The 26,502-nt window shown below is 56.7% G+C and overlaps 1 protein-coding gene across 4 annotated transcripts in view; it reads left to right on the forward strand.

Annotated features, from left to right (window-relative positions):
- MYRF (myelin regulatory factor) overlaps nt 1-26,502 on the forward strand; it is an 89,937-nt gene that overhangs the window by 54,589 nt on the left and 8,846 nt on the right. For 2 of the 4 annotated variants that reach the window (XM_032957925.2, XM_032957924.2), the window contains exons 3-26: nt 1,329-1,410; nt 3,540-3,899; nt 4,575-4,636; nt 5,227-5,770; nt 6,743-6,846; nt 8,822-8,972; nt 10,167-10,362; nt 11,277-11,353; nt 11,678-11,788; nt 12,806-12,896; nt 13,902-14,102; nt 14,866-14,974; nt 15,967-16,076; nt 16,844-17,001; nt 18,004-18,130; nt 18,999-19,087; nt 20,274-20,348; nt 22,619-22,701; nt 22,850-23,041; nt 23,743-23,916; nt 24,356-24,568; nt 25,136-25,223; nt 25,583-25,657; nt 26,056-26,152. In XM_032957925.2, the coding sequence (XP_032813816.2) occupies nt 1,329-1,410; nt 3,540-3,899; nt 4,575-4,636; nt 5,227-5,770; nt 6,743-6,846; nt 8,822-8,972; nt 10,167-10,362; nt 11,277-11,353; nt 11,678-11,788; nt 12,806-12,896; nt 13,902-14,102; nt 14,866-14,974; nt 15,967-16,076; nt 16,844-17,001; nt 18,004-18,130; nt 18,999-19,087; nt 20,274-20,348; nt 22,619-22,701; nt 22,850-23,041; nt 23,743-23,916; nt 24,356-24,568; nt 25,136-25,223; nt 25,583-25,657; nt 26,056-26,152 (3,569 nt within the window). Of the gene's footprint in view, nt 1-1,024; nt 1,199-1,328; nt 1,411-3,539; nt 3,900-4,574; nt 4,637-5,226; nt 5,771-6,742; nt 6,847-8,821; nt 8,973-10,166; nt 10,363-11,276; nt 11,354-11,677; nt 11,789-12,805; nt 12,897-13,901; nt 14,103-14,865; nt 14,975-15,966; nt 16,077-16,843; nt 17,002-18,003; nt 18,131-18,998; nt 19,088-20,273; nt 20,349-22,618; nt 22,702-22,849; nt 23,042-23,742; nt 23,917-24,355; nt 24,569-25,135; nt 25,224-25,582; nt 25,658-26,055; nt 26,153-26,502 lie in introns of those variants that run through there. The other 2 variants (XM_076068580.1, XM_076068579.1) reach the window with 2 other exon arrangements.

The raw sequence follows: 26,502 nt of genomic DNA on the forward strand, positions 1-26,502 counted from the left end.
CGTTCAGACACGTTCACACACACACGTTCACACACGTTCACATACACACGCATTCACACACACGTTCACACACACAGACACACGCGTTCACACACACACGGGCGTGCTCCCACACCGTCTTCTTCAGACCTGTGCCCTAGAAATCCGTTATCCGCCGGGTTTGTAGCGAAGTGCGCTAACCGCTTGCACACACCCACAAAGACAAAGACACCCCATATAGCTGTTCGCGAGCAGCGCCTATAAAGGCCGGCACGGCACACGGGGTGGGGGGGGGGGGTAGGTGACCAGCCCCACGCCCGGTCGCCTTTGTCTCCCGAGTGGCGATGTTTACACACCGCAACCAGGTGCTCATTTGAGGCTGAGTAGACCTCGAGGAGGCCCACGACCGGCTTAGATAATCGTCACCGGTGTTGGCCGTGAGCAGGAATCGAACCCCACGCACACGCTCACACACACACACACACGCGTACACACGAACACACACGCGTGAACACACGAACACACACGCGTGTACGCACACGCGTGTACGCACACGCGTGTACACACGAACACACACGCGTGTACACACGAACACACACGCGTGAACACACGAACACACACACGCGTGTACACACACACGCGCATTCACACACACGCGCGTACACACACGCTCACACACGTACACGCTCACACACACACACGTGTGTGTGTGTGTACACGCGCTGCCTCTATTCTTAGCTGCTCTCGAACTCGTGACTCAGCAGTGAGCGATGGTTGAAATAAAAAATAAACAGAGAGACGTTCTCTCCGAAGTCTTTTCACGGACGCCCCCTTCTCTCCGCTCGCCCAAACATTACAGAAACACTCTAATCACCGAACGTTTCGTTTAAGTTTTGGAATTCACATATCCGTGCTTTTTTTTTTAATCCGGGCCACCACCGCCCCGGGACACCCTTCAATTTTATCCTTTGTTTTATTTTTGTACAAATCTCTTATATATATATATATTTTTTAAAAATTGCATTTAAAAGGTCGAAATCCATCGAAGGTGGAACGTCTCGTTGCGGTCATGCCGAGCTCTATCCGCTGCTGTAGCAGCGGCTGGGAGCTGGGCGCTCGAGCCCAGACGTGGGTCAGCGGCAGCAGCGGCAGCAGCAGCGGGAGGATTTTCCACTTTTGTTTTTTTGTGCCGGAGCAGTCAAAATGTTCGAAGTCGACGGTATAAACGTGAACGCTTTCACTGCGCTCGGGAATTCCTGGCGTCCCCCTCGCCCCGCTCTGCGTTCTGGCTGCCCGCACCACCCCTGAACTCTGACCCTGGACGCGTCTGGCATTCCTGTTCACTGCAGGACCAGAAACGGGACAAGACCTGGACATCTCCAACATAGACACCTCCATTCTCGAGCAGTACATCAACGAAAACGAAGACCTGTGAGTATCGCGTGCTTTTTGCATTTCTCTAATCACGTCCACGGGAACGTGGAATTTCCGCCGCTGGCTTTGGACCACCGTTTGAAACGGACGACGTTTTTCCTTTGGGGGGGGGGCTTTTTTGACGAACGCTTCCACATCTCCGTCGTCGTGAGTCGGAGCGCTCGGTCTGGCGGTGGGAAGAAGGTCGTGCGTTCAAGTTCGGGGTCGTGGGGGTCGAATGAGCTCATCGTCGTCATCAATTGTCGTGACCCCTACAGGATCGATCAAATCGGTATTCCGAGGAGGGGGGTGGGGGGTAATTTGCCTTTGCTATCCTGGTGCTCAGACCACGTGGTTTGTCTGTTGAGCTGCACACATCATCACCACTACCAAAAAAGATAACAAAGATCCCCCGTATAGCCTTAACAGACTGTAGGGGCAAGCGCTATTAGCGAGCACCTATGAAGGCCGGAACGGTACAACGAGGGGGTGGGTGGCCAGCACCACGCCCGACCGCCTTTGTCTCCCTAGTGGCAATGTTTACACACCGCACCAGCTACTCATTTGAGGCTGAGTCGACCTAGGGGAGGCCCGGGACCGGTTCAGATCATCGTCACCGGGTGGTGGCCGGGTCACGACGGCTCCCCACGACTGCGCCGGCGGAGACGAGTTGACGACCACCGGTGGGAGGAAGCGGTGGGGGCGACGGCGAAACTTGACGGCGCCAAATGACGATGACGTTGCGGTGCCGACGCTGCGCCTGACGACGTCGCCCCTGTCAGCACGGGGACGGAAACCAGGGCCCTTCGGGGCCCCCGCGGCGGGCCTCGGGGGCCCCACCGCGCGGCCTCTGTCGTGCCGTCCGGCGCGGGCGGCAAGGCGCCGGCAAGTTGACCGGCTCGCCGCGAGGGTTGTCTCTTGACGCGGTATCGGCGCCGGTACGAGAAACTGAAGAATAATCCAGAACACCCCGCCCCGATATACAGTTTAAGTTTTTATTTTTTTTTTTAAAAAAAAACGTCATCTTAAGATTGCGCGATGTTCCGCACACACACACAAAAAAAAACAGCTGCTCTACAGAGCCTCTCTCCACATTCTGCGGCTTAATTCTCGCCACCCCCCCCCACCCCCGCCCGCGAAAATATAAATCCCATTTTTCCGCACCGCGGCGACGTTTCCCACCATTGGGAGCAAGCGGCGGAGCGTCCGCCCAGGGGCCCGGCCCGGCCTTTATGACCGCCGCCAGCAGCAGCTGCTGCTGCTGCTGCTGCTGCTGCCCGCGAGACGGCTTTTCGTGCGAGACTGTCAGCGGCAAGTGCCGCGCTCGACCTCGGCAATTTGAGGGCTTCCTGAGCCCCCCTGCGTCGCTGCGGTGCCAGGGGGCACCCCGCCAGCTCTGCGCGTCCCAAGGAGTCACTGCAAGAGCGCGAACCTCCCCCCGCCCTCCCCGCCCCCCCCGCCCCCCAAACACCGGCTTAAACCCGTCCAGTTTGGGCGTTGTGAGTGTGAAGTCTTGGACTGCCCCCCCCCCGCCCCTAGCCGTGACCCTAATTACACCAGCCTCGACCTGACACCGAACCCGCATTACCGTCGACCGAGCGTGGAGTCTTCGCCCGAATTAACGTGGGACTAACTGCACCAGCTTCCCAACGACGGCCCGACACCCGACCATAATTATAATGACCATCGAATTATCCCTGGACCCTTATGCTGATTAGACGAGCCATCATTACACGAGCAGGCGACCCTCGCCTAACCCGAATTACACTAACCCAGAAAATACCGGTAACACGACTACACCCGCAGAGAATACGGTAATGAGACTACACCCACAGAGAATACGGTAATGAGACTACACCCATAGAGAATACGGTAATGAGACTCCACCCAGAGAATACGGTAATGAGACTACACCCACAGAGAATACGGTAATGAGACGACATCCACAGAGAATACGGTAATGAGACGACACCCACAGAAAATACGGTAATGAGACTACACCCACAGAGAATACGGTAATGAGACTACACCCAGAGTGAATACGGTAATGAGACTACACCCAGAGTGAATACGGTAATGAGACTAGACCCGGAGAGGCTAATCGGTGGTGGCGGCGCCGTTTGTGCTCACTTTGCTCTGCCCCGCAGCGGCGTGGCGGAGCTGCCGGCCGGCGCGTCGCACGCCCCCTGCCCGACCCCGGGCCACGCCGGCCACGCCGGCCACGCTGGCGGTGCCGGTGCCGCCACCGCCCCGGCCGGGGCCGCCCCACGCCACGGGGCCCTCGCCGCGGGGGCCTCGCCTCCGGCCGACGGGCTCGCGGCCCGCGGCCTGTGCGGACCTCTCGCTCCGCAGCTGCAGCAGCTGCAGCAGCAGCAGGAGCAGCAGCAGCAGCAGCAGCCTCCGCTACGGCTACTGCCGCCCGGCACCAACAGCAGCCTCCTGGGCCACGGGGAGCTGCGCCGGTTGCACAGCGCCCCCGCCCAGCGCACCGCGCCGTACCGGCCCGGGTGAGCCTCAGGGGGGCACCGTCGCCGGCCAGGGTTCTCAGGCGTAGGGAGTCGATGGCCTCACCTCGCTCGCCGCCTGCTCCGTCTGCGTGGGACAGAGCGTTGTCCAATCGCGTCCGGGCGCTCCGGTTTCCTCCCACGTGTAGACACTCATTAATTGGCCGATAGCGGCTGCATTTGTAGAGGATTGCAGAGCTTGGGGGCTGGTGGGGGGGGGTTCGGAATTTGTCGCCAGCTCATCGGGTGGCTGCCGCTGCCTTCGCCGCTCGTCTGCGGGCGCGAGAGCGGGGAGCGAACGCTGCGCGGCATCGGCGGCGCGTCACAGGTTTCACAAATTGTCGATTTGTGTTGTTGTGCCGCCTGCTGTCTACCGAAGGAGGTTGTAGGCTTCTTTGCAATCGCTGCGTGCTCCCGGCTAAAAGTTGACGCGCGGCCTTCGCGACGGCTAAACGCCGCCCAGACGCGGAGCACGTTTTCACAATCGTGGTGACCGCCGCCTGATGATGCTGGTTGAGAGTACCGGCACCGCTCTCCTGGCGGCACTGACGAGGCGGCGATGGCTCGGCCGCGTCTATATGCCACGGACGACGACTTGGTTCCTCGGCCGCTGCGAGTCGGGCGCTCGTCGTCCCTTGCCTCCGTGACGGTGCGTGGCCGCGCTGTCGTTCCCGACAGGAATCTCCCGGAGTCGCCGCCGGACTCCAGCTCGGAGGCCTTCTCTCCGCAGCAGATGGACGGTGAGTCGGCGGCGCTCCCTCGTCTTTACCCGCCGTTTTGATAAAAAGGACCAACGGCCGACGCAAGCGGAGAATAATTCACCGCGGTTCCTGAGCACGGGCGCCAAGGGTCCACCGGGGCGTTAAGCGGGTGGGCAACAGACGGCACCATCAAAATCGACCGAGGAGCTCGGGGGGAAGAGACGATGGTGATGATTTTGGGAAGGAATTCCCAAGTGGAGCAGTGAAAGGGAGGAAGTGGACAGATCAGGGTTTGCGACCTGCAGTGTGGGGGAATCGGTGAGCCAAATTTACGGGAACGGCAACCACGGTGGTAGCCTAGGAAGAGATATCGGAAGGCGACTGACCACCGCTGGCAAGCGACCAAATGAGTGGAGTGATTCGGTGGGTCCTGGCTCGTGAATCAAAGAGTTCTGGATATCCTCCTCCTCCCCCTCTTCCTCCACCTCCTTTGCCTCCTCTTCACCACCCCCCCCCCCACCTTCCGCACCTCCCACGTCTCCTCTCACCCCCCACGTCTCCTCTCACCCACATCTCCTCTCACCCGCCACGTTTCCCCGCCCGTCGTTGTTGTTGTTGCCTCCCTGCAGAAACGCGACTCCAGCACCTGACGCCGGACAGCTTCTGCCAAATGTCGAGCCCCCTGGCTCACCCCCACGTGCACCTGCAGCAGGGAACGCACCCACACGCACACGTCCACGCGCACCTGCGCCAGCAGCAGCATCAGCAGCAGCAGCATCTCCATCATCAGCCTCAGCCACCGCAGCAACCGCAGCAGCAGCCGCAGCAGCAGCCGCAGCAGCAGCCGCAGCAGCAGCCGCAGCAGCAGCAACCGCAATACTCCCTCCCGCCCCAAGTCCACATCTCACCGCACACACAGATCACGCACCACCCTCACCACATGATGCCGCATCGGACCGCCGCGCCGGCCATGGCGATGTCTCTCAACGTGCAGCAGCAGCAGTCGCACGCGGCAAGCCCGGCCGCTTACTACGGCCGGGAGGCGCCATACGGGCCTCCGGCTTACCCGCCGGCGTCTCAGGGGCCCGGGTGCAACCCTGCACTGGACGTCAACCATCAGCAGCAGCAGCAGCAGTCGCATGTCCTGCAGCAGCTGTTGCAGCCGAATGCTGAGTGAGTGTAACGATCCGCTGCTGGATGAAGGCCTCCACCCCCCCGCCCAACGTTTTACGGGCGAACCCATTCCCCGGTTGAACGTTCGTATTGACGACGATATTTACAATAGTTATTGTAATAAATCCCATTTCGCCACACGGCCGGCAGCAGCTGTCGGGGGTTAAATTTACGAGCGTATTTGTGAGCCGGCCATGTTCAGCCCTGGTCTTGCCTCCCAATTGTAGACACCGACGTTCCCATGAACCAGTTCCTGGTTTTCTCAGGCGCAGGTCCCTCGTAGCAAGACGACAAGAGGTCGTTACAACATCACACCTGTCAACCACTTATCAGTGCCGACGTTACTACGGCCCAATTCAGACCTCATTGGTCACCCCGTGCGCTTATAAATCTCAAGGTTCATCCTACAAAGTCCCATCACAAGGGAGAAACACAAATCGACAGGCGCATTTTTTGCCCATGTTGAAACGGCTGTACGCCGTGTGGGACCTGAACACTCAATTTCCCTGTACGAGAATACGGAGTTGTAAACCGTATGGGGCTTGACAGCTGTGCGACATCGATCGCGACCCCACATTGCAGACGGGCGGAGCCGATGCCTTTGTGTCGACGCCCCCCCCCCCCCCCCCCCGGCACTGTCCGACGGTTCGCCAAGCGGCGGTGAGGCCAGCGGTCAGCACCACGAAGCCGCCCATGACCCCCCCCCCCCCCCCCAAGTTCAATTCCCGCTCACGGCCAGCGCCGGTGACGATTGTCTGAAGGGGTCACGGGCACCCTCGAAAGTCGACTCAGCCTCACGTGAGCACCCGGGTGCGGTGCGCGCTAAACGTCGCCACTTGGGAAGACAAAGGCGGCCGGGCGCGGTGCCGGCCCCCCTCGTGCGACCGTGCCGGCCTTCATGGGCGCTGCTCGCTGACGGCGCTTGCCCCCGACAGGCGGCTGAGGCTATGCGGGGGACCTTTGTCTTTGCAGTCCGATGGTCCACCAGGCGAAGAAGAGGAAGTACTCGGACTCTCCCACGAGCACGCTCACGGGGCACATGCTGAGCAGCCCCAACCCCATAAAGCAGGAGCCAGGTGAGCCGCAAGCACGGGGGACCGCGGCGAACTTGAGCTAGGTGAGCCGCACGCACGGGGGACCGCGGCGAACTTGAGCCAGGTGAGCCGCACGCACGGGGGACCGCGGCGAACTTGAGCCAGGTGAGCAGCACACACGAGGGACCGTGGCGAACTTGAGCCAGGTGAGCCGCTCGCACGAGGGACCGTGGCGAACTTGAGCCAGGTGAGTCGCTCGCACGGGGGGCCGCGGCGAACTTGAGGCAGGTGAGCCACTCGCACGGGGGACCGCGGCGAACTTGAGGCAGGTGAGCCACTTGCACGGGGGACCGCGGCGAACGCGAGAGACGATGGGAACAGCGCCGCCGCCGCTTCCTTCCTCCTGCCAGATTCCGATCGATCCTGAGATCTTCAAGGACCGCAATTTAATTCTCATTGTCATCGTCGCCGTCGTCATCACCGCAATCTCTACCACTGTCTGGCTTTAGGTCTACTTTTCCCCTTGGCCGCCTACCTCTGGGTGCCACTCCAACGCCCGTCCTCTGGAATCTGCGGTGTAAAATGTTTCAGCCTTCAGATGTCTGCCCGATGTACAGGAATACTTCGCACTTTCGTCTGGTTAGGGACCGGAGCATGGACGAATGTCAAAGCAGGGCCTTGATTTAGCCCTGCAAGATTTATTTTGGTCCATTATGAATATATGAAAGCACAAAAACTCAGTATTTTACGGTAATCGCAAAAACAAGCGTACGATATAAATACCGTACACGTGTTTTATAATCACGAACATAACGATGGACACCGTAGTATTATACTATTATCACGAGAACGACGATGCATCGTTTAAAGTGTAATCACAGAAGTAAGTGCAGTATTAATAATATCTGAATAACCACACACACAAGGGATGCTCGCCGAACGACTTCTATTCAAAGACCGAACGAGGGAGACGGCGCGCGGCGGGAATGCCGCGGGAAGGTTAGGGATGAAGTCGCGCGAAAGAGGAAAAGCCGCGGGGGCGAAATTTTTGAAACGTGGTCGTGGTTGAAAACGTCCGAAAGAGCGAAACGCGGCGAAGGTCCCCCAGGGTGTCGCTTGAGCCACAGTGGCGGCGGCAGCGGCGGGGAGGAGGGCAGCTGCCGCGGGAACGGTTGTCCTGCTCCTCTGTTCTAAGTGACTGCTTGTCTCGCCTCTCCTTCCTTCTCAGCCTCTTTGACTGCTCACCTCTTTGTCTGTGTGCAGGTAAGCCGTTGCCTTCTGATGCAACTTTCCATTTTCCTTTTGAAAAACAAAAAACACGTTCATTTAACTTTCTCAACCCCCGTCGCCCCCGTCGCCCCCGTCGCCCCCGCGCGCTCCTCTCCCCGGAGAGTCTCAGGAGGGTCCTGACACATGGAGACGTTTGGCTAACGTCTTGTTAAATAGAGAGGGGTTTGGCTTCGAGTGGCAGAAGCGGAGAAACCGGGGAAAACGCAGCACGGCGCTACGTTACGAGGAGGGGGTGAGGGGTGGCACTCTCGAAACTCCACACAGATAGATTCTGTATCATGATGGTGGTGATGGCGACGATCTCTTTGGCCACTTCACGGTCCATCGCCTGTTATACCCAGGCATTCTCCCTGCGTGAATGTTTGTGCCTGTGTGTGTACGTGTGTGGGGAGCGGTGGTGTAGCGGTTAGCGCGCTGCGCTACGGACCCGGCCATCACCCGAGTTCCATTCCCGCTCACGGCCAACACCGTTGACGATTATCTGAACCGGTCGTAGGCCTCCCCAAGGTCGACTCAGCCCTAAATGAGTACCCGGTGCGCTGCGTGTAAAACATCGACACTGGGGGAGAGACAAGGGCGGCCTCACCACCTCGTCGTGCGTGCACCGTGCCCGGCCTTCAAAGTCGCTGCTCGCTCACGGCACTTGCCCCCGATGGCCCGCGTGAGCCTCACATCAGCAACACCTTTGCCTGTGTGTGTGTGTGTGTGTCGCTCGCGCGCGGCGCAGGGATGATCGGCGACTGCGGCAGCGACGTCTACAGCTACGACTGCGACAGCCTCAACGGCTCCTACCTGGACCCCAGCTACCAGTGCCTCAAGTGGCAGCCATTCCAGCAGAACAAGTGGTGCTCGCTGCTCGACGGCTCCTGCAAGGAGCTGTGAGCCTCCACTCCTCCCCCCGCACGATCCTTGCGTCCCCCTTCCCGTCGGGGAGTCCCACCGGGCGTCCGCTCCTGGGGCTCCATGCTCCTGGGGCGCCATGCTCCTGGGGCGCCATGCTCCTGGGGCTCCATGCTCCTGGGGCTCCATGCTCCTGGGGCGCCATGCTCCTGTCCGGGCCGTTTTGCGTTCGTTTTTTTACACCGCCCTGAATCACGTCCTGAGATCCGACGTCTCGTGAGCAAGGGTCGTCCACGGGGCGTGGCAATCAGTTGCAGTTTATTTTTTTCAGTTTATTTATTTTGGTATAGCCCTGTGAGGCATTCGGCTCTTGAATCGGGTGCAACCACAACAAACAAAAAAACACGAACACAAAACCATCTTAAAGTGACTATGTGACTGTGCAAACAGAAAATCCATGAAAAAAACCGGCAAAATATTCCTGAAAAAAGCACCGTACACCAACGCTGTGTGCAAAAAATCCCGGTGGGATACAAATCAAACAACAACAACCACAAGAAAACTTAGATTAAGGCCATCAGTCTAACTCCATACTACAACAAAACAAACATGTCCAAACCAAAAAACTTTTTCGAAATCACCAAAAAATAAAGCCATAATTGCAACGTCACAGTGATCACAGGGACTGTGACCGAATTTTTACAATAAATTACATAAATAACATGTAACACCAAATCCTAGAGCCATTTCTGGCTGCATGAGTCACTCCACAACAACAGAGGCATCAGTCGGAGTATCAAATTTTTCAATGCACCTTTAAGATCAGCACGCTAAATCAAAATACAGATAATACTTTGCAGCGTCATCCGGAGCGAAACATTTTATTTTACGCCAATGAATAGCGGATTGGATACGCGCGTTGCGACACGGCGCGTACAAACACACGAACACAAAGAGCGCCCCCCCGTGTAGCCCTCACCAGACCGATGGGGGCACGTGCTGCTAGCGAGTGGCACCTATGAAGGACGGCACGGCCCACGAGGGGCCGGTGGGCGGTGGCTCTACCCGCGGGGTAAAGCGAGCGCGGCGATGATTGCGTGAAAACTAAATCAACAAGGCATCACGGGGGTCCTCGCGGGGCGAGCGCGGTGCGCCAGGAGCCCCACGTCACGCTCTGCCGTGGGTGTCGGTGACCCCTGCCCCCCCCCCACCCCCCCCCCCCCCCGCGCCAGGCTGATGCCCACGTACCGCGTGGACGCCGACAAGGGCTTCAACTTCTCGGTGCCGGACGACGCGTTCGTGTGCCAGAAGAAGAACCACTTCCAGGTGACGGTGCACGTGGGCATGCTGGGGCTGCCGCGCTTCGTCAAAGCGCCCGACGGCACCAAGCCCGTCGACTGCTTCTACATCAAGCTCTACGGGGTCAAGGTGGGCACGGCGGGTTAAGTGGGGGGTCGGGGTTAAGTGGGGGGGTCGGGGTTAAGTGGGGGTCGATGTGGGGTTAAGTGGGGGGTCGGGTCGGGGTTAAGTGGGGGTCGACGTGGGGTTAAGTGGGGGGTCGGGTCGGGGTTAAGTGGGGGTCGACGTGGGGTTAAGTGGGGGTCGACGTGGGGTTAAGTGGGGGGTCGGGGTCGGGGTTAAGTGGGGGTCGACGTGGGGTTAAGTGGGGGGTCGGGTCGGGGTTAAGTGGGGGTCGACGTGGGGTTAAGTGGGGGTCGAGGTGGGGTTAAGTGGGGGTCGACGTGGGGTTAAGTGGACGTCGACGTGGGGTTAAGTCGTGGTCAAGGTGAGGTTAAGTGGGGGTCGAGGTGGGGTTAAGTGGGGGTCGAGGTGGGGTTAAGTGGAGGTCGAGGTGGGGTTAAGTCGTGGTCAAGGTGAGGTTAAGTGGGGGTCGAGGTGGGGTTAAGTGGGGGTCGACGTGGGGTTAAGTGGGGGTCGACGTGGGGTTAAGTGGGGGTCGAGGTGGGGTTAGGTGGGGGTCAAGGTGGGGTTAAGTGGGGGTCGACGTGGAGTTAAGTGGGGGTCAAGGTGGGGTTAAGTGGGGGTCGACGTGGAGTTAAGTGGGGGTCAAGGTGGGGTTAAGTGGGGGTCGAGGAGGAAGCTGTGGGATTCTAGGTGGGGTCTGGGTGGGATGAAGGTGGGGGTCAGGTTAGGTTGAAATTCCATGAGGTCAGAGTGGAGTGTGGGTGGGGTTCGTGGGGCCAAAGTGGGGTCCATAGGTTCAAGGTGCTGCAGGACATTATTGTAAAACTGCTTGTTCACTCAGAAAAGCGTCGTTGAGTCTTAAGGCTCTTTCCCAAGAGGGTCCTGCCAAATGTTTTCTGGGTCTGTCTGTGCTACAGATGGAGGCCACCAACCAGAGCATCAACATCGAGCAGTCGCAGTCCGATCGCAGTAAACGGCCCTTCCACCCAGTCCGGTGAGGACCCGCACTCGCCAGTATGCACACTCACCAATACACAAAGACAAAGATCCCCCGTATAGCCTTAGCAGACTGTAGGGGCAAGTGCTGTTAGCGAGCACCTATGAAAGCCGGAACGGCACACGAGGGGGTGGGTGGCCAGCACCACGCCCGACTGCCTTTGTCTCCCCAGTTAGCCTGATTCCCCTTCACCTGTAGACATTCTGTTACCCATTTACCCCATGCCTGGATGCTGACTTGCCACGTGTGTGCGTGCACGTGTGTGCGTGCGCCTGTGTGCGTGTGCGTGCGTGTGTCTCGTGACCCCGCCGTGACCCCCAGGGTGGACCTCCCGGCGGAGCAGATGACGAAGGTGACGGTGGGGAGGCTCCACTTCAGCGAGACGACGTCCAACAACATGCGGAAGAAGGGCAAGCCCAACCCGGACCAGCGGTGAGGCCCAGGGCCTGCTGTGCGGTGTCTGATGGGTGTGGTGTCTGGTGTGTGTGTGTGCGTGATGGGTGTGGTGTGTGTGATGGGTGTGGTGTGTGTGATGGGTGCGGTGTGTGTGATGTGTGTGTGTGGCGTGTGTGTGTGTGTGATGGGTGTGATGGGTGTGGTGTGTGATGGGTATGTGTGTGTGTGTGATGGGTGTGTGTGTGTGTGATGGGTGTGGTGTGTGATGGGTATGTGTGTGGTGTGTGTGTGTGATGGGTGTGGTGTGTGTGTGATGGGTGTGGTGTGTGTGTGATGGGTGTGGTGTGTGTGTGTGATGGGTGTGGTGTGTGTGTGTGTGATGGGTGTGGTGTGTGTGTGATGTGTGTGGTGTGTGTGGGTGATGGGTGTAGTGTGTGTGTGTGATGGGTGTGGTGTGTGTATGTGATGGGTGTGGTGTGTGTGTGTATGTGATGGGTGTGGTGTGTGTGTGTGTGTGATGGGTGTAGTGTATGTGTGTGATGGGTGTGGTGTGTGTGTGTGTGATGGGTGTGGTGTGTGTGTGTGATGGGTGTGGTGTGTGTATGTGATGGGTGTGGTGTGTGTGTGTGATGGGTATGGCGTGTGCATGATGTGTGTGTGTGGCGTGTGTGTGTGTTGATTGTGTATAGGGAACGGTAGTGTAGTGGTTAGTGCGCTGCACCAGTGACGATTATTCAAACCGGTCCTCGGCCTCCCCTAGGTCGACTCAGCCTCAAATGAGTACCTGGTGCGGTGTGTAAACATCGCCAATGGGGAGACAAAGGCGGCCGGGCGTGGTAGCTGGCCACCCACCCCCTCGTGTACCGTGCCGGCCTTCACCGGTGCTCGCTAACAGCACTTGCCCCAACGGTCTGTTAAGGCTATACGGGGATCTTTGTCTGTGTATGTATGGTGAGTGTGAATCTAGCTATTGCAACAGCTACTGCTGCCCCTGCTACTAAGAGTGCTGCGTTGAGCTCTTGCCCCCCTCTCACCCCGGTGTGTAACGAGCAGCTACTTCCTGTTGGTGGTGGCGCTGCATGCTCACTCGCAGGGACAGGGCCACATGCTCGCCGCACAGGCCTCCGAGAGGATCATCGTGCGGGTGAGTGGCCCCCTTGGCTACAGCTCCTCCACACGGTCACACTGAGACTCACCACCCCTCAGCTACAGCTCCTCCACACGGCCACGCTGAGACTCACCACCCCTCAGCTACAGCTCCTCCACACGGCCACGCTGAGACTCTCCACCCCTCAGCATCAGCTCCTCCACATGGCCACGCTGAGACTCACCACCCCTCAGCTACAGCTCCTCCACATGGCCACGCTGAGACTCACCACCCCTCAGCTACAGCTCCTCCACACGGCCACGCTGAGACTCACCACCCCTCAGCTACAGCTCCTCCACACGGCCACGCTGAGACTCAAACACCCCTCAGCTACAGCTCCTCCACACGGCCACGCTGAGACTCACCACCCCTCGGCTACAGCTCCTCCACACGGCCACACTGAGACTCTCCATCCCTCAGCATCAGCTCCTCCACACGGCCACGCTGAGACTCACCACCCCTCAGCTACAGCTCCTCCACATGGCCACGCTGAGACTCACCACCCCTCAGCTACAGCTCCTCCACACGGCCACGCTGAGACTCACCACCCCTCAGCTACAGCTCCTCCACACGGCCACGCTGAGACTCACCACCCCTCAGCTACAGCTCCTCCACACGGCCACGCTGAGACTCACTACCCCTCAGCTACAGCTCCTCCACACGGCCACGCTGAGACTCAAACACCCCTCAGCTACAGCTCCTCCACACGGCCACGCTGAGACTCACCACCCCTCGGCTACAGCTCCTCCACACGGCCACGCTGAGACTCTCCATCCCTCAGCATCAGCTCCTCCACACGGCCACGCTGAGACTCACCACCCCTCAGCTACAGCTCCTCCACACGGCCACGCTGAGACTCACCACCCCTCAGCTACAGCTCCTCCACGCGGCCACGCTGAGACTCACCTCCCCTCAGCTACAGCTCCTTCACACGGCCACGCTCGAGACAGGCGGCACTTATCCCATTGTAACGGACTGCGGCCCGCGTGCCCCCTCGGCCAGGCGTCGAACCCGGGCCAGTTCGAGAACGACTCGGAGGTGCTGTGGCAGCGCGGTCCGCAGGGCGACACGGTGTTCCACCACGGCCGCGTGGGCGTGAATACGGAGCGGCCTGACGAGGCCCTCACCGTGCACGGCAACATCAAGGTGGCCGGCTCCATCCTGCAGCCGTCGGACGCACGCGCCAAGGAGCACATCCGCGACGTACGTACCGCACCCACGCACTCTGTGTCTGTGTGTCACTGTGTGTGCGTGTGTCACCGGGGAGCGGTAGCGTAGCGGTTAGCGCGCTGCGAACCCGGCGAGCCGAGTTTGATTCTAGCCAACACCGGTGACGATTATGTGAACCGGTCCTGGGTCACCCCTAGGTCGACTCAGCCTCATATGAGTACCTGGTGGGGTGCGTAAGCATCGCCACCGGGGAGACAAAGGCGGCCGGGCGTGGTGCTGGCCACCCACCCCCTCGTGTGCTGTGCCGGCCTTTATAGGTGCTACTCACTAACAGCACTTGCCCCAACAGTCTGTGAAGGCTACACGGGGGATCTTTGTTTTGCGTGTGTGTTACCGTGTCTTACTGTGTCTGCATGTGTTGTGTATGTTACTGTGTGTCTGTGTGCGTGTTACTATTCGTGTTATTGTCTGTTACTGTCTTTGTTACTGTGAAAGGTCCTGGCAAGGATAGTTCAACATCGCCTTGCCAGGCACGCTGAGGAGAGGCTTACGGAGCCCCAATGCGGTTTCAGGAAAGGGCGGTCCTGCACAGATGCCATATTTTCTGTCCGTCTGCTACAGCAGAGGTGTAGGGAATTCCAACATGACCTACATCTCTGCTTTATTGACCTGGTCAAGGGCTATGATACCATCAGTAGGCCTGGGCTCTGGGTTGTTCTTCGTGCAGTGTCACCGTCCTTGGTGTCTCTGGCTGTGTCTCTGCGTGTCCCACTTCTGTGTCCGTGTCCCTGTGCAGGTGGATACCACGGAGCAGCTCAAGCGGATATCGCGGATGCGTCTCGTCCACTTCCAGTACAAGCCCCAGTTTGCAGAGACGGTCGGCGTGGAGGTGTCACCGCAGACCGGTGACTCACTCACTCGCTCGCTCACTCGCTTACTTGCTCACTCACTCACTCACCCACTGGCTCCCTCAGTCATGAGGAATTAGATCACTCGCTCACTCCCTCACCCACTCGCTCCCTGACTCATGAGGAATTCATTCACTCGCTTGCTCACTCTCTCACCCACTTGCTCCCTCACTCATGAGGAACTCACTCACTCGATTGCTCGCTCACTCACTCGCTCTCTCGTTCGCTCACTCCCTCACTCCCTCACCCACTTGCTCGCTCACTCATGAGGAACTCACTCATTCGCTTACTCACTTACTCCCTCACTCACTCGCTCCCTCGCTCCCTCACTCATGAGGAATTAACTCATGAGCAATTTAATCATTTGCTCTCTCCCTCATGTGAAGCTCACTCACTCACTCACTTTGTCGTTCTCACTCACTCACTCGCCCATGTCGAGTGCACAGTGGTCCCTCAGAGGTCAAAGACGCACCACTGAGAGCCTGGGTTCCACTCCGGGTCTCAGCCGCTGCCTGTGTTTAAATCAGGTTCTCAAGTGTAGCGAGACCCATCACCATGCACAGATGACCATAGGCTCACATAGACTGAGCTGTGATTAAACAGGGTTCTGCATTTCTTGTGTTCATCTCTAAACCTGATGCCAATAGCACACTTCATTACTTAATTAAGGGGAGGGGCAGGCCGGGAGACGGGTGAGTGGCAGGTAGTCCAGCTTGGTGACAAGTTGACAGGTGGGTTGAGAAGCAAAACATTAATATAAACAAGATACTGTGCTAGAGCCTATCTTTTATATGTATTAAAAAAAATTTTACATAAAATATTTCACAAGGTAAGTGTCAATGTTAAAACTCTCACAGCAAGCGAACGGGGTATGATGGTGCACGACGCAGTGTGCGTGACGTTGTGTGCCGCTATCGTGAGGCCCATAAGCACAGGACATGTGGGTTACCGTTGTTCACTAACAGTTCATTTCTCTCCGCACAATCCAGGCGTGATCGCCCAGGAGATTCAAAGAATCATCCCGGAAGCCGTGAAGGAGACCGGAGACATGGTCTGCAACAATGGAGAGAGGATTGAAAACCTCTTGGTGGTCAACCAGGTGGGTGACGATAAGCTAGGTCAGCGGCAGGCTTTGGTGACAGGCCTCCGTGGTAGGCCTTGGTGGAAGGCTGTGATGGTAGGCCTTGATAGTAGGCCTTGGTGGGAGGCTGTGATGGTAGGTGGCAGGTTTGGTGGCAGGCTGTGGTGGTAGGCCTTGGTAGTAGGCCTTGGTGGGAGGCTGTGATGGTAGGTGGTAGGTTTGGTGGCAGGTTTTTTGGCAGGCTGTGGTGGAAGGCCTTGGTGGGAGGCTGTGGTGGTAGGTGGCAGGTTTGGTGGTAGGCTTTGGTGGAAGGCCTCGGTGGTAGGCGTTGGTGGGAGGCTGTGATGGTAGGTGGCAGTTTTGGTGGCATGCTGCGGTGGTAGGCCCTGGCGGTAGGCCTTGGTGAGAGGCTGTGATGGTAGGTGGCAGGTTTGGTGGCAGGCTTTGATGGTAGGCCTTGGTGGTAGGGTTTGATGGCAGGCCCCGGTGGCAAGTCTATCGCGCCTTGCTGGGGGACAGTGGCAGACAAGTTTGTGGCAAGTCGGCAGGTAGATAGGTCAGTGGCAGGCGTGTTTGTAACAGATATACAATTCAGGCTGTAGGTGGCAGGCTGGGCAGGTGGGTTGGTGGCAGGTAGACAGGTCGGTCGATTAACCTGCTAATGACGGATTTGTGGCAGTAACCGTGACTCCGTGGCAGCCTGTCCATCCATCTGCTGCTTTGTCTGTCTGTCCGTCCGTCCGTCTGGCTGATAGTGATTGTGTGTCTGGTGTGTGGTGTGGCAGGACCGGCTGTTCATGGAGAACGTGGGAGCCGTGAAGGAGCTGTGCAAGCTCACGGACAACCTGGAGACGCGCATCGACGAGCTGGAGCGCTGGAGCAAGAAGCTGCACCTGAAGCGGCTCGACAGCATCAAGTCCAGTGTGAGCGCAGGAACCGTGAGGTCAGAGAGGGTGATGCAGGTCACACACGCGCACGCACGTGTATATATATACACACACACACGCACGTTTGAACGCATGTGTGTGTATGCATGCACTCGCACACGCACATGCACGTACACATCGCCGCGACTGATGGTGATGCCCCTTCTACTCATCCTGCTCATGATAATGAAGCTGCTGCCACTGATGTTGATGCTGATTATGATGCTGATGGTGGTGCTGCTGATTATGCTGCTGCCACCCATGATGATGCTCCAATTGGTGCTGCCGCTGATGATGCTGCTGATGATGCTGCTACAGCTATTGCTGCTACTGGCAGTGTTGCTGCTGCTGCCACTGCTGTTGCCACTTCTGCTACTGATGCTACTGCTGATGCTGCTACTCTTGCTGCTGCCACTGATGCTGCTGCCACCATCGACGGTGATGATGGTACTCTTTGGTTCTATTCGGTAAAGTCACGTAGGTAAAAAATAAAATAATAAAAAATCACGACGTTTTGGCCACAACACAAGTGGCCTTCATCAGATGAAGGGACTGGACTGTCCAGAGGACAGCGTTGGAGTGAAGGCAGCAAGCCCAGGTCGCGTCCTTTAAGCTTGTTGTCGCGGCATCGACAACAAGCTTGTCGCGGCATCGACAACAAGCTTAAAGGACGCGACCTGGGCTTGCTGCCTTCACTCCAACGCTGTCCTCTGGACAGTCCAGTCCCTTCACCTGATGAAGGCCACTTGTGTTGTGGTTGAAACGTCGTGATTTTTTGTTATTTTATTTTTACGTACGTGACTTTACCGAATAGAACCAAAGAGTATGGATCCTTGCAGTCACGAAAGCTTCAAATCTAGAGGTGATGATGGTGCTGGTGATTTATGCTGCTGCTGCTACTGCTGTCGTTGCATCTGCTACTGCTATTGCTACACCTGCTACTGTTACTGCTGATGCTGCTACTGACACTGTTGCTGCTGCCGATGATGGTGATGATGATGATGACGGTGTGCCCACAGTCAAGGGGGCAGTCAGTTTAGCCGGGCTGGAAGCAACTTCAGCCGAGGGGGCAGCAGCAGCAGCAAAGGCGGCCATCGAAAACACGGCTCGCTGCCCCACAAGCCTTCAAGCAAGGCCAGTGCCAAGGTACGCACCCACACACGGACCAGGGAAGAAAAACCATGGCCTACGCACGGGAGGCCCGGGGTTCTCTGGAATCTGGCAGGCCTGCCTCTGAAACGCAGATTAGATTTTATTTCATTTTTTTCCGCAATCTGAAAATTAATTGGTTGACCGGGCTTCCGGTTTAATCACAGCCCAGTCTACGCGAATCTGGTTCTCTGTGTAAGCCCATGGTTCTCTATGTAAGTCAATGGGTCTCTATGTAAGTCAATGGGTCTCTATGTGAGTCAATGGGTCTCTATGTGAGAACACAGGTCTCTATGCAAGTCACTGGGTCTCTATGTCAGTCCATGGATCTCTATGTAAGTCCATGGGTCTCTTTGTCAGTCCATAGGTCTCTATGCACGTCAATGGGCCTTTGTGTAAGTCCACGGGTCTCTATGTAAGTCAATGGGTCTCTGTGTAAGTCCATGGGTCTCTATGTAAGTCAATGGATCTCTATGTAAGTCAATGGTCTCTATGTAAGTCCATGGGTCTCTATGGCAGTCCATGGGTCTCTATGTAAGTCTATGGATCTCTACGTAAGTCTATGTATGCGTGTGGCTTGGGCGCGTGTGGCTCATGCACGTGTGTGCGTGTGTGGCTCGTGCGTGTGGCTTTTGTGAACGTGTGGCTTGTGTGTGTGCGTGTGTGTGTGTGGCTTGTGCGTGTGTGTGTGTTTGTGTGCGTGTGGCTCATGCGTGTGCGCGCGTGTGGGTTCTGTGTGCGTGTGGCCCGTGCTTGTGTGCGTGTGTGTGCGTGTGGCTTGTGCGTGTGGCTCGTGCGTGTGCGTGCTTGTGGGTTCTGTGTGCGTGTGGCTTGTGTGTGTGCGTGTGGCTCGTGCGCGACGCAGGCTCAGGCTACCCAGCCTCACCCGGGCTGTCTGGGTCAGAGGTTCCTCCAGGGGACGATCATCGCGCTCGTGGTCATCATGGCATTCAGGTGCTGGCGCGAGACCGGCGGCACAGATTCCACATGGGCCAGACGCACACAACAACGACAACAACAACAACGCACACAACAACAATGCACGTAACAACAACAATGGCAACGCGCACGACAACAACACACAACAACAACAACGCACACAACAACAATGCACACAACAACAATGCACACAACAACGCACAAAAGAACGCACACACCAACAACGACAACACACGCCACAACAACAACACGCAGGAACAACGCACACAACAATACACAACAACACACAACAATACACAACAACACACAACAACAACAACAATGCACACAACAACGGCAACAACAATGCACACGACAGCGCACAAAAGAACGCACACAACAACAACAACGTACACAACAACAACGCACACAACAACAACGCACACAACAACACAAAAACAACGCACACAACAACAACAACGTACACAACAACAACGCACACAACAACAACGCACACAACAACAACAACGCACACAACAATAACAACGCACACAACGACAACGCAGCAACAACAACAACACAACAGCGCACACAACAACAACGCACACAACAACAACACAAAAACAACAACATAACAACGCACACAACAACAACGCACACAACAACAACACAACAACATAACAACGCACACAACAACAACGCACACAACAACAACGGCAACACAACGGTGCACGCGGCAACAACAACAACGCACACAACGACAACAACACAACAACATAACAACGCACACAACAACAACAACAACGCACACAACAACAACGCACACAACAGCAATGCACACACAAAATACCACGCAACAACAACGGATGCAACGACAACGCTGCAACAACAACACAACGACGCACACAACAACAACGCACACAACAACAACAACACAACAACGCACACAACAACAACAACAACGCACACAACAACAACAACAACACAACAACGCACACAACAACAACAACAACAACGCACACAACAACAACGACGCACACAACAACAACACACACAACAACAACAACGCACACAACAACAACACAACAACAACAACGCACACAACAACAACAACAACGGCAACACAACGGCGCACGCGGCAACAACAACAACGCACACAACGACAACAACACAACCACGAGGCTCCACGGTTGCGGGGACCTTTGTCTGTGTGCGTCTGCAGTGTGGTGTCCATGTCGACGCTGTACATCATGAGCCTCAAGAGCGGGGGCAACTCGTCTGAAAAAGAAATCGCCGAGTAAGCGATGGATTGGACACCACCGTTGTATTGTTGTTATTGGTGTTGTTGGTATTGGTATTGTTGATATTGTTATAGTTGTTATTATTGTTGGTGTTATTGTTATAGTTGTTGTTATTGTTATAGTTGTTGTCACTGTTGTTATTGTTGTTATTATTGTTATTGCTATGATTGCTGTTATTATTGTTGATGTTGTTGTTATTGTTGTTATTTTTGTTGTTATTGTTATTATTGTTATTTTTGTTGTTATTGTTGTTATTATTGTTGTTATGGTTGTTATTGTTATTATTGTTGTTATTGTTATTATTGGTGATATTGTTATTATTTTTGTTATTATTTTTATATGTGTTATTGTTATTATTGTTATTATTGTAATTGGTATTATTGTGTTATTGTTGTTATTGTTATTGCTATTATTGTTGTTATTATTGTTGTTATTGCTATGATTGTTGTTATTGTTGTTATTATTGGTATTGCTATTGTTGTTATTGTTGTTATTGCTAGTATTGTTGTTATTATTGTTATTGCTATTATTGTTGTTATTATTATTAGAATTCCACCAGTTTGCTCAGGTTTTGCTCAGGAGGCCAGGGCAGCACGGGGTGGTGGTGGGGGGGGCGATGCCGCTGCTGTGCGTGGGCCCAGCTGAGTGACTTGGCCACCGCGCGTGTCTCATTGTTCAGCATTATGGGGTGGTGTTGGCCGACACCGGCTACATACATTGTGCGAGTTTTATTTGAGCCATGGGAACTGGGAGGAAACCCCACGCAGAGCAGGGGGAGAGAGCCTACAAACTCCGCTCAGAGAGGTGTCTGAGTCAGGAGTCGAACCCAGACACTTCTCGCTGGGAGGCGCGAATGGCACCACTGCGCTGCCCCCCCCCGCCCCCACCCCCACCCCCCCCCCCGCCCCCCCCACCCCGCGTTAGAATTACCTCCCAATTCATCTTCTTTGGTTCTTTCGGTAAAGTCACGTAGAATGAGAATCAAATAATAAATTAATAAAATAAAATAACACAATAAAATTCTCACGACGTTTCGGCCACAACACAAGTGGCCTTCTTCAGGTGAAAGGAACAGACCTGTCGGGACGACAGAGCTGTCGGGACGACAGAGCTTCTGTCATCCGACAGGTCTGTTCCTTTCACCTGAAGAAGGTCACTTGTGTTGTGGCCGAAAGGTCATGATAATTTTATTGTGTTATTTTATTAATTTGTTATTTTATTCTCATTCTACGTGACTTTACCGAAAAAACCAAAGAAGATGAATCCTTGCAGTCACGAAAGCTTTCAATCGAAATTATACCTCCCAATTGTTTTTATCCCGATTGCGCTGTCGGCGACGCGTCATCACGAGATGTCAAATCCATTCGGAGCTCTCGCGCTGCGGTGCGCGGAAGCGGACACTACGGAGCAGCCTCTGAGATCCCGTCTTCGAGTGAGCTCTCGTCCACTCAGAGTAGAGGGAGAGGGGCAGTACTTAGCCTCTCACCCCCCCCCCCCCCCCCCACTACAGATGAGTCAAAGCGATTACTCCGATGATTGCCTCCCAAGAGTGTCACTCGCAGAGACCTCGCAGAATGAAAGCACGTCATCATTATTATCATCATTATACCCCTGGTTAATCTGATTCATCAATAGTCACCCCGCGTTTAGCTGCTGGCTGTCGCCTGATGATGCTGGTTGTAATTACCGGCGAAACGTCGTACTCGGGTTGTAAAATGTTGTGGGTTTGCTCTCCAGCACACAAGCGGTGAGCGCTGTACCGGCAACGAGTTGGGCCACGTTCTGTTTACGTGACGCAATCTAACTCACTGGCTGCGTCGGGCGGTGGCGGGTTTAACGACGCACTTATACCGACGCGATCTAACCCCAAAACAAAGCTCTACGATGGCGTTGTAACCGCCGCGGATCGCAGCGATGCCGCTGCGAGAAGGCTCGCGGCAGGCTGGGGTTGTGCGAGCTGCGGTCGAGTGGCCGCTATCGGCAGGCAGTGCGGCGACGACGGAGCGCTTAAAAACGCCGGCCACAGACGCAGGGTCGTGCGAAACGGACACTGCGGGAATCTCGTTAGCGGAGCACCGACAGCGAAAGATAAACGGGCGGCAGCCCGAGTTGGATCTCAGCGTCCGGGCGGTCAAGTCAAGGGCTCTCAGGTTGGCAGCTGCTGAGCCAGCAGTGGGAATTCCTCATTGCCGTGCCAGGTGAGCGGTGATTCTGTACGACGACCGCAAGTAGACACGTGTTTCGTTGTCTTCGTTCCTTACCCCAGCAGCATTGTGTCGAGCACTTCCAAATACTGGACGGGCTCACAGCCGGCGACACAACCGCCGGGTAATTACACCACGCTGCCAAGTGAGTGCACGCACGCGCTCGCGCACGCACGCAACGCACGACACAGCACTTGCCCCAACGGTTTGTTCGAGGCCACGCCGGGTGGGGCAGGGGGACACCTTTGTCTGTGCGTGTGAATTGCTGTGCCGCTGTGCCCGGCTCCCCGTAGGTCGCGAGCTCCCGTGCATCGACCTGTGCTTCAACCCCCCCTGCCGGCCAATGTGCTGCCCGCCACCGACCGCTGCCACATCCACGGCCGATCTCTCAGGCCACAATCTCACCTCCACCGCCGCGTCCTCCTCCTCCTCCTCGTCGTCGTCATCCTCATCATCCCAAGCCTCCTTGCCCAAGCTCTCCGGCGGTGAGCGTTGATGTGGAATTAATCGACGGAGGTTGGTGGATCACGCACGGTATTCGTGATAAAACTTTCGTGACTGCAGGAATGAATGTCCTTTGGGTCTTTCGGTAAAGTCACGTGGATAGGTTCAAATGAATGAAAATAAAATAAACAAAGAAAAACGACGACGTTTCGATCGCAACGCAAGCGATCGTCATCAGGAGGAGAAAAGAGGGGTAAAACAGCCGAAGGCAGGCTGTTTTAAGAGGTTTAAAATGGGCGTAGCCCAAGGTCATAAACGTCACTAGCCCCGCCCACTTCGTTTATGACTCGCAATCCAGAGGTCGCCGGTGCGATTCCATCTCTGCCCTTGCACCAGTCTAATGAATGGGAACCTAACCACGCTTAGTCGAGCGGCTGGCCGCGTGTGGTGGGGTAGTGTGGCTACTCCGCACACCTCCCAACATGCCTGGCCCGCGTGGAGAGTTAGACCAAACAAACAACCCTGGAGCTCCGCTCTCTCTTCCGCCAGTGGTGGCACGCGAGCGAGTGAGCGAGCGATTGCAGGGCTGCGCCTTTACCTCTGACCACCGCTGGAGGACGATGGCACTTTTGAGTGGCAGATTCATGCCAGAAAGGCGCCGCGCATTTTTAGCAAAAACGTCCACCAAAAATAAACTCGACTTGCCGCTGACTTGCCGCTCCCGCGTCATTTCACCCCACAGGCCCGCGCTCCCGCCCGGGCGTTCGGCCCAAGTCGATGCCGTCTCCCGACGGACCCAACGGCGCCAACGACGCCCTGCCGGCCCGCGCCACCAAAGCGCTCGTCCCTCCGTTCGCACGCCGGCATGGAGCCGTCGCCCGCGGCGGCGGCGGAGCCTCAACCACGCACGGGAAAGGTAGCCCAGCCGGTAGCTCACCAGCCGGCCGTGTGCCACGGTCCCCTCTAGACCGAGGGGCTCCCAACTCTCGTCCCTTCTATACGCAGAGATCGCAGAACCAAATGTGTTGTGCACCCCTCCTCCACCGACATGGCCAATTAATACGAAGCTGCGGCGCGATGAACCAACGCGCCGAGTGGCGGCCGCTCCATCTTCTTCAGCAGCACGACCGGCCGGTGCCGTTGCCGGAGAGCGATCCGCAGCGCCGATTTTCGGCAAACCGCCGGCTGTAGCCCCCAGCGGAACGCCCGCGCCCCAATCGTTAAATTGCGTGCGGGTAGCTCTGCGACATCTCCGGTGTAGCAAGAGAAGAGAAACGCAGACAACACAGATCGACATTATTACCTCGTGATGTCACTTGGGGCCTCAACACTTTGCTCGGTGCGCTTGTGCCCAGGGCCACCGCTGGGTGGAGGTCTCCTCGACTCGACGGTCGGAGCGGAGAGGCGGCGGTCGCCCGTCCCAAGTCCCGCTCCTGGGTCAACGGTCGACGGCGGAGGCGGGACGAGCGCTCCGGCCAATCAGACGGCACCGCGGGGTGGGGGCGGAGCCGGGGGGCGGCGGAGGAGGAGGAGCAAGAGGAGGAGGAGGAACGTGGGGGGTGTCGACTGTAAGCTTGCTGACGATGGTGACGATGATGATGACGATGGTGATGACGATGGTGACGATGATGCTGACCATGGTGATGATGCTGACGATGGTAACGATGTTGACGATATTGACGGTGATGATGCTGACGATGGTGATGATGGTGATGATGCTGACGATGGTGACGATGACGATGGTGACGATGATGCTGACGATATTGACGGTGATGATGGGTGACGATGATGGTGACGATGGTGATGATGCTGACGATGTTGATGATGCTGACGATGATGCTGACGATGGTGACGATGATCCAGATGGTGCTGACGATGGTGATGATGCTGACGATATTGACGGTGATGATGGGTGACGATGATGGTGACGGTGATGATGGGTGACGATGATGGTGACGATGGTGACGATGCTGACCATAATGCTGATGATGCTGACCATGGTGACAATGCTGACGATATAGATGATGCTGATGATGGTGACGATGCTGACGGTGATTCTGATGATGCTTACGATGGTGAAGATGCTGACGATGATGGTGATGGTGGTGATGGTGGTGATGGTGGTCATTGTGCAGGGACTGACACCAGAGCCCGGAGTATTCAGATCCTGGAGAGTCAGCTGACTATCGACACCGACTACTGTGTCGCTGGGGCACCGTGCGGGTGAGCTTACTGCCTCACTCACTTCCTCGCTCACCTCCTCGCTCACCTCCTCGCTCACCTCCTCGCTCACCTCGTTCACAGCCTCGCTCACCTCCTCGCTCACCTCGTTCACAGCCTCACTCACCTCTTCGCTCACCTCCTCACTCACCTCCTCGCTCACCGCCTCGCTCACTGGCAGCTGCTGGTTGATGTAGCTCTGTCTCGAAAGGCCAATGGGCCCGATGGGGCTACAGCTTCATGTTATGTTGATGTGGACATATGGAGAGGAAACCGTGCCCAGTCATCTGTGCGTCTCGTTGTTGAGTTTTTCTTGCTGCTGGTAACACCGATGTGTGTGTGTACGTGCGTGTGCGTAACAGGAAGGGCAACTACACCATGGTGATTCCCATCAGTGGCGAAACCCCGCCCGACCAGCTCATCAGACTGGAGCTCAAGTATGGGCTCACGTCAACAACCACAACCAACAACAATCAACACAATAACAACACAATAATTTCACCCTCACAATTCTAGCAACAATAACCAACGCAACGACACAACACTCTTGCTATGAACCCGTCGACCCGAGTTCGATTCCCCGCTCAACGACCAATAACAATGACGAATATCCGAACCGGTCCTGTGCCTGCCCCAAGTCGTCTTCGTGCGGTGCGTCATTATCGTCGGAACCGGGGGGTACAATGGCGGCCGGGCACGGTACCGTCGCCCCCCCCCCCCCTCGTGTGCCGTGCCGGCCTTCTGAGTCTCTCCGCCGCCGCTCGCCAGCGGCGCCTGCCCCCGAAAGCGGTCCCGGTGAAGGCTACGCGGGGGACCTTTGCCTGTGTGCGCGCAGCACGTCGGAGCCGCTGCTGATGTACATGTGTGACGCGGAGCAGACCGCGCCCTGCCTCGCCAACGTGCCTCAGCCTGAGCTGCTGCGAAGCACGCAGGTAACGGGGGTGGGGGGGTGGTGGTGGGGGGGGGTGGGGTGGGGGGGGGGTGGGGGGGGGGGGGTAGCGCGGTCGGGCCGCTCGACGTTGCCGAGCTTCGCGGCCCGAGTCGCGCGGGCCGCCCTGGTTAACACCGCGCCCTGCGCGTTCACCGTTCAATACACCACCACGGCCGCGCTCCGCGCCGCCTCTGGCGCAGTCCGCAGGAGGGCCGGGCGTCGCGTGCCGGGCGTCGCGCGGTCCAAACTCGCCAAATTTTGTTAAATGACACCGCTAATTCTTGACTTAGAGCTTTCGTGACTGCGTGGGCCTTTGGGTAAAGTCACGTAGATCGGTTCCAAAGAAAAGAA

Source organism: Petromyzon marinus, chromosome 21, assembly GCF_048934315.1.
Source record: "Petromyzon marinus isolate PM22_M1 ecotype Great Lakes invasive population chromosome 21, UKy_Petmar_22M1.pri1.0, whole genome shotgun sequence".
In the NCBI taxonomy this organism is placed as follows: Eukaryota; Metazoa; Chordata; class Hyperoartia; order Petromyzontiformes; family Petromyzontidae; genus Petromyzon; species Petromyzon marinus.